The sequence below is a fragment of the Atta cephalotes genome (assembly GCF_000143395.1).
Source record: "Atta cephalotes unplaced genomic scaffold scaffold00014, whole genome shotgun sequence".
Taxonomy (NCBI): Eukaryota; Metazoa; Arthropoda; class Insecta; order Hymenoptera; family Formicidae; genus Atta; species Atta cephalotes.
This window is the reverse complement of record NW_012130078.1, coordinates 4,900,791-4,907,889: the sequence shown is the minus strand read 5'-3', so window position 1 is coordinate 4,907,889 and position 7,099 is coordinate 4,900,791. Positions and strand designations below refer to the sequence as shown.

General features: G+C 31.8%; 1 protein-coding gene across 1 annotated transcript; it reads left to right on the top strand.

Annotated features, from left to right (window-relative positions):
• The first annotated feature begins 555 nt into the window (after positions 1-555).
• Positions 556-3,445, top strand: LOC105617813 (transmembrane protein 47). The gene is made up of 5 exons (XM_012199365.1): positions 556-606; positions 2,327-2,513; positions 2,588-2,737; positions 2,819-2,881; positions 3,297-3,445. Exons 1-5 carry the CDS (start codon positions 556-558, stop codon positions 3,443-3,445), a joined length of 600 nt encoding a protein of 199 aa, XP_012054755.1.
• Positions 3,446-7,099: the final 3,654 nt, after the last annotated feature.

Below are 7,099 nucleotides of genomic sequence, written 5' to 3'. Positions count from 1 at the left end.
TAATGTAAGATTGTGATTAAATCTATATTTGATCTAAAACAATCATTCTATATATAGTTTTTGAATTCCATGGACGTCCTAATAGATCATTTTCAAATATTCTTTGATATTATATTATATTTTTGATTTTGAAATATTCCGAATGAAATTTTATTTTGATTTCTTAACACATAGCTCTCTCTAAGTGAAATACAGTAGAATTCCATTTATATGAATATCGAGAGACAAGACAGTTCCGATAACCGAATAGTTTGAATATAATAGCGAATATAATAGAACTCAATAGATTTATAATATTTGTTCTGATAATAGGAGCTGATGTTCAAAAAATGAAGACAAACATGTCGAGATCTTATTATCTGAACTAAGATCAATTGTACTAGAATTTGTATGTTTGAGCACAAAATTTATTTTTATAAAAGTTCTTATAAATAGAATTCTACTGTAGCGTTTTATTTTTTCTTTAAGCACAATAATTTGAAAATTGTTTATATAGAAACCTTTGCACCGTTTTTCTTTCAGTTACAAATTTTTTTTTATTACAGTGCAAATAGAATGCCTCAAACGACCACTATTGAAACTCTTACTGTAACCAGACCACTTAAGGTAAGTTTAAAGCGTATTTTCTTTTTACTGCAGGCAGAAATTAATCATAAATTCCTATACTAATCTATATATTTCTAAGATTTTGAAGCTAAAATTTATATTAAATGTAAAATTTGATTGGTTTTTCTATAAATTATCGTATTGTATCTTACAGGATAGAATAATTGTATATTTAAATTAAAAGCTTGATTTTAAAGTGTAGTTAAAAAGGATCAAATTTTTATGGAAGGATAGTGTAAAGAAGCAATTATAAAATGATGATGCAGTGCAATTATTCATGACAATAGAATGACAGATTTATTTCTACAAAAACTTTTGTAACTCCAATTTCAACTCACACTAGAGTGTCTCAATAAAAAAAAAGAGTTGTCCTGTAATTATAGAGAATTTAACACATACAATTTAATCCTTTTCATTAAATAAATTGTGTCTATACCATCTGTATCTCTGTATTTTATTCAATTTTTATTTTATACAATTATTAAATATACAATAAAAATATAGAATTTTTATATACTTTGCAAAAATAGATAATATGTATTTTCCAGTAAGAGATACAGTGTAACACAGTGATTACATTGTTATTATTTGCCAATTTAAACAAAGATGTATGAATAATATCTGTATTAATAAATTACTTGTACTTTGATAAGATATGAATAATTGCATGTAAGGAGTTATAGATATAACTCGAAGGACATGAAAGGGACAGATAGATTGGATGAGAAAGGGAGATAGAGAAAATAAAAATAACCGAAGAGAAAGAAAGAGCGAAAAAAGAGCGGGAGAGCGCAGAAATTGGCGTTCGCGCGCACTGCGCCACGACCTTTAATGGGCGCTGATGGGCGCAGCCTCCCTGGAACTTGGAATCCGATTGCTTCCCTCCCCAATCCCAGTCGCGGAGAGTCAGTCGTTCTCGCTTGAGACGCGATTCCCTTTCTCTCTCTCTTTCTCCCTTTCCCTCTTTCTGTTCAAGTATTACTGTCATTAAAAATCGTTCACGTCGCAAAGGAGGGGAAGGGGCCACGACCCCGGAACACTGCCATTGATCTGCAATCCGTCCGCTTCGCGAGAAAGAGAAAAGGAGTAAAAAAAAGAGATAAAAAAAAGGGAGAGAAAACAATTTGTGCGGCGCGCGTTATAGGGGGTTGCCCTCGTCCGATAATACGTTGCGGGGTCCACCAGCGCGACGAAAGCCATTGACCTCGAGCTCGTTAATCAACCCTTCTCCCCACCATCTATGAGACTTCACGATCGTCGCGCGGAATCCTTGACACAACGCGCGTATCTCGGTGTTCTTTGGTGAGAGAGAGTGCTAGAGGGTGGGTTCTAGCCGCTGCGCGTCCTTTTCGCCGACGTCAAGAAAGTATCGAGAAGCAAATGATGTCTCGTGCGCGCAATCCGAAAAGAAGCGTGTCATCATCGCGTATACGTTTTTGAAGGAAACATCGCGAAGGAGAAGCTCTCCCTTTGCCCTGACCAGTCGTCGCTGACTCGCGCGTGTTTCTCTCCACGGATTCGTGATCACGGACTCGGAAGTGAAATGATTATGTATACAGTCGCCGAGGATCACATGGGCGACAATGAGATCGCGCAGGTATCATGTTTCTTCGAGAGAGAGTCTCTCCTCGTCTTTCCCCCATGATACCTTAGATGCATGATAGCGTTTAAGCAGTTATTGATGAAGTCGTTTTGTTACATACTGCTCGTTTTCTTGCAGGTGATCGCATTTATATGCGGGATCATAGTGGTGCTGCTGATGATAATGGGTTTGGCATCGACCGACTGGTTGATGGCCTTGGGATGGAGACAGGGCTTGTTCGCCCACTGCATCGAGGAAGGTGCCCCAACACCACTCCCCTTCAACATGCCCGATCCCCCGGGATGCTACGCAGCCAGGGACAGCGGTACCATTCTTTTCCTTGCTAAACATCAAACGAATGTCTAGCTTAATTGTGTAATCTGAGGTTTTACCTTACAGCTTACATAAAGGCAGCTGCGGCTTTGTGCGTGGTGTGTCTTCTGACGGACATCGCCGCGACGATTCTCACTGGTTTGGGTTTGCGCACACAGGATCATAGGGACAAACATAAATATTATAGATTTGCAGTGTTCTGCATGGGCATTGCACGTGAGTGTTACACGAGCGCTTTGTCTCTTATTTTTTGTTTGATATTTTTTATAACTATTCATATCTGTGTATGTGTTTCAGTGGTGTCCCTTCTAATAGCACTGATCATATATCCCATATGCTTTGCAGCAGAATTGAATCTCGGTAAGCTTTTGTTTCATTTTTCATTTGATTTGATTAAATTAAAAAAAAGGAAAGATGAAAGGATACACTGTTCCTTGTACTGTCTATTATCGAATTTATAAAGTATATTTAGTATTAAATAATGTTTCAAAATACTAATATGATTTTGTTATTGTGATTTATGATGTCTCAAGATGTACTTTAAGATTATGTTTATAAATACTAGCCATGGATGTAAGCAGAGAAAAACATATAATTTAAGTCGTGAAAAATTATGTAGATGCGGAAATCATATCTATACAAGTTTTTTACGACTTACATTATATGTTTTTGTCTGCCTTATCCTATGTCCATTTTTTTTAAATATGATCTTCGTTTATTTGTATCGAACGTCTTTGAATCAATTTTTACTTAATTTATTTCTTTTTTTTTTTAGGAAACCGAACCAATTGGGAATTCGGTTGGGCATATGGCGTCGGTTGGGGGGCGGTAATTTTCCTAGTTGGAGGAGCAGTATTGCTATTGTGCGAGAAGGAAAGTGAAGAGATTTACTATAAGGAAAAAAAACCGTTCGTGATGATATAGGAAGTGGCGGTTCCATGATTGGCATGGGACATCACGCTGGACGAAGTGGAACACAGCTAGCCTAGTGGCATTGCTCCCTGCCCGATGTTGTTCTCTAGGTGATTCGTTTTATCTTTTTCTGCTCTCATAGTTCGACACATGCGCATACGAGAAGGTATACAAGCCTATGAATGGATTTTTGATAGAGCGTTTTTGGCTAAACGCAAAAAAATTACCCTACGGATTCTTCGAGCAATCTAACTTGAATACACAAAGTATTAGCAGTTTAAATTGAATAATCTTTTATACAAATAACATATAAATAAGATAAGAAAAACTTTAATTCTTTATAAAGCTTCAATATAATTGAAGTTTTATTATTAAGATATTTAATGGGAAGTGAAATGTAATGGGAAGTGAAATGTAATTTCATAATTTTTATATAGAATTTTTGGTTTGTATATACAAATCAGCAGTTGGAGAAAATTAGGAAGCAGTTTGTATTAGGTAACGTTTTATATTTGTTTAAAAGCTAATCCGCTTTTTGAAGAGAATGAATAATTTACGATATTTACAATAACTTAAGCGTGTCCATTGATATAAAGACCAATTTTTTTTAAGAAATAATCAACTCGAAGAATTGATCGAAGAATTCGTCAGTCGGTTTTCATTGTCGTTGTTCGGAAATATCTGAAGTAGATGTGATATGTTCATTAGATGGGTGTGTATTCGAGTTACTATTAGTTTGATTAGGATAACATCTTGTTAAAGAAGTACGCATTTCGATCTTCTTGTTTCTTATTTAAAGGTCAATTTTTATACTGACAATTTTTTGTTTCTTATTTAAAGGTCAATCTTTATACTGACAATTTCGGGACCATTATTAGCTTGATTCGGATTTTTTGTATTTCCTACATTTCGCATGATCTTGGACAATTTTATATACACACTTGTATAATATTTTTACTGTAATTTAAATTATAACACAATTTATAATCGTGGCGATACATTATCCATAAATTAAATTCATAAGAATATATATCATACTCATCACCGAGTTTGAGAGATAACAATTCTAACATGAATTTTATGTTCTTTATTTGCGTAAATAACACACATACACAATTTATATTCGATTTGTTTTTAAAGAAAGTTTGAGTAGACTCCATCTTTCTTTATAATTATTTTATATTTATTAGATAAAATGACTAGAAGGAACCAAATAGAGAAATTATCAAAGTTTATTTTATATTAAATGAATAATATAATATTTCTCTTAGTTTTATCTCCAATATATTTGCAATTGAAAATTCTAAATTCTAATTCTATTCTCTTTAGCGCAGATATAAAAGCTTTAATTTTTCTTTAATTTCAAACAAATTTATTTTTAATTGCACTTTAAAGCTTTAACATTATATATAAAGATATTGCCTAATAGGATAGTGCCCGATCAAATTTTTTGATTCGTAAAATATCAGCTTTACATTGGAACTTTTCCCGATATTCCGGACACTATCTAATACACGCAACATAATGTCGAATTTATTTTAGAATAATGATGATTTTCTTCGTTATTCTTCTTATAATTCATTTTCTTTTGACAAACATATTATACGTTAATTTCGTTAACCTGATTTTCATCTATACAGGTTGTCCTAGGGAAAATATCACTCTAGAGTATTATTGTTATTCAAGAGATTTTAAATAAAATAATATTTTGAAACTGTTAATAGATTATTAAAAATAGAAAGAGATTATTAACTTAGCCAAATTTGTTGAAAATGAATTTTGCAAAATGTTTGCTATTTTCACATTTTTTCAACAAATATTCAGAAATATAATAAAATTTGCTATCAGAATATGATTAACTGAGCAGAATCTATCATTTTTTAATTATTTCTTCTGGTAAATTATGTATTGGCAAATTTTGCTGATAAAATATGGACGTCAATTTTTTTTGGAATTCGTAATATTTTTTTGGAATTAATTGACAAATTGTTAGCAACCAACATTTTACTTAAAATTATCAAGAAAATGATGATTTTTATAAAAAAGGATAAATTATGAATATATAACATGTGTGTGTAATGTTATGTAATAGAAAATTAGTTTTGTAATTATTTTACTGCACATCTCTTTCATTAACTTTAAGGCTTGTAAACATATATTCTATTTTTTCTAGTACATTATGCTAACAAACATAAATCTGTTTGAAAGCATTCAAGTAATACCGTCCAACATATTTCTACTGGGATAGCCTGTGCATTTGTAACTCAAAACTTTTAAATGTCTAAATAATTAAAGAAGAAATATTTACAAATTATTAGTTTATTATCAATATTTTTCCCTTTTCTTAAGCAATACAGGGACTGGAAAAAAATGATACATATGTAAATTATGTAAAATTATGTAAATCATAATAATCTCTTCAGGATATTAATCCAAACTTCTCTCTCTCGAGAAAGTTTAAAAAGCTTTCTTTTTTTATTTTGCAGCATATTCTTTCGTGAAAACAATTACAATTCCATGGAGACCTATTATATAATTATAATTGTTTTCAAGCAATTTTAGAGAGATTCCAAAATAATATATATGCTTACGTATTTTTTTCCAGTCGTCTTTTTAATTGTATATTATTAACATTTCTTGTTTTTTTATTATAGAAAAATCTTCAGAGAATAAACTTTCTATAAATGTATATATTATATAAGAGATGCTAATAGTTTATATTAATTTTTATGCACACACACACACATCATCTTTATCATTTTCTTCTTTCTCTTCCTTCTTTCTCTTTTTTTTTCACTTTATAATATAATCTACGCGTATATTACTAATATATACATATATATATTTATACTGAAATCTGCCTTTTATTATGCATGTCATAAATTTTCGATATGCGTAGCGTGAGGGCACACACCATGAGGAAGGAATAATTTATTTAATATTTATCGATTTGATACGAACTTAAGCTATATGTAAAGCGCTTTATAATTTTAGCTTTACACTTTATCGTTGTAAATTTTGGCGATAAATTTTTTTCTCATTTATGATAAAGGGCTTTATTGCGGATTGATAGCTCTTTAAGTATTAATCGTTTAAAACGATAGCGCATGGCTGAAGTGGCGTACAAGTCTTGTTTAAGTCTTACGAACCATTTGTGAGTGTTTCATTAATTAATCATCAAAAACAAAGAGAAATGAGTGTGCGTTAACGTGATAGAGAACGGCTCGATTAAGGCTTATCATTATTACGTGTACCGATCGTTATTCTTATCTGTTTTATATTGTCAATAGCTGATTGCGAACAAAAGACCGTAGTAGCGTATGTATGCATCGGAAGAAGAATATGGACTTCTGTGCAGCATGCATACAAACGAGTCTCTTTCGAACGCTTGAAGAAATTTTTACATTGCAATTCGAGGCATAGCTATATCCATCGTTCGTAGCATATATCTTTGAACTTATTACCTCATCCTTTAAGTTAATTATAAAGCACACGTTTTTTAAGTGCAGGATGGAACGGAGGCAGCTCGGGCAGATGTTATTTATTGCGTTATTTGCATTAGATACGTGTACGTATATGTGTGTATATATATATATATATATATATATATATATATATATATATATATAATATATATTAGTATAGTGTTAGTTATAGTATATCCGA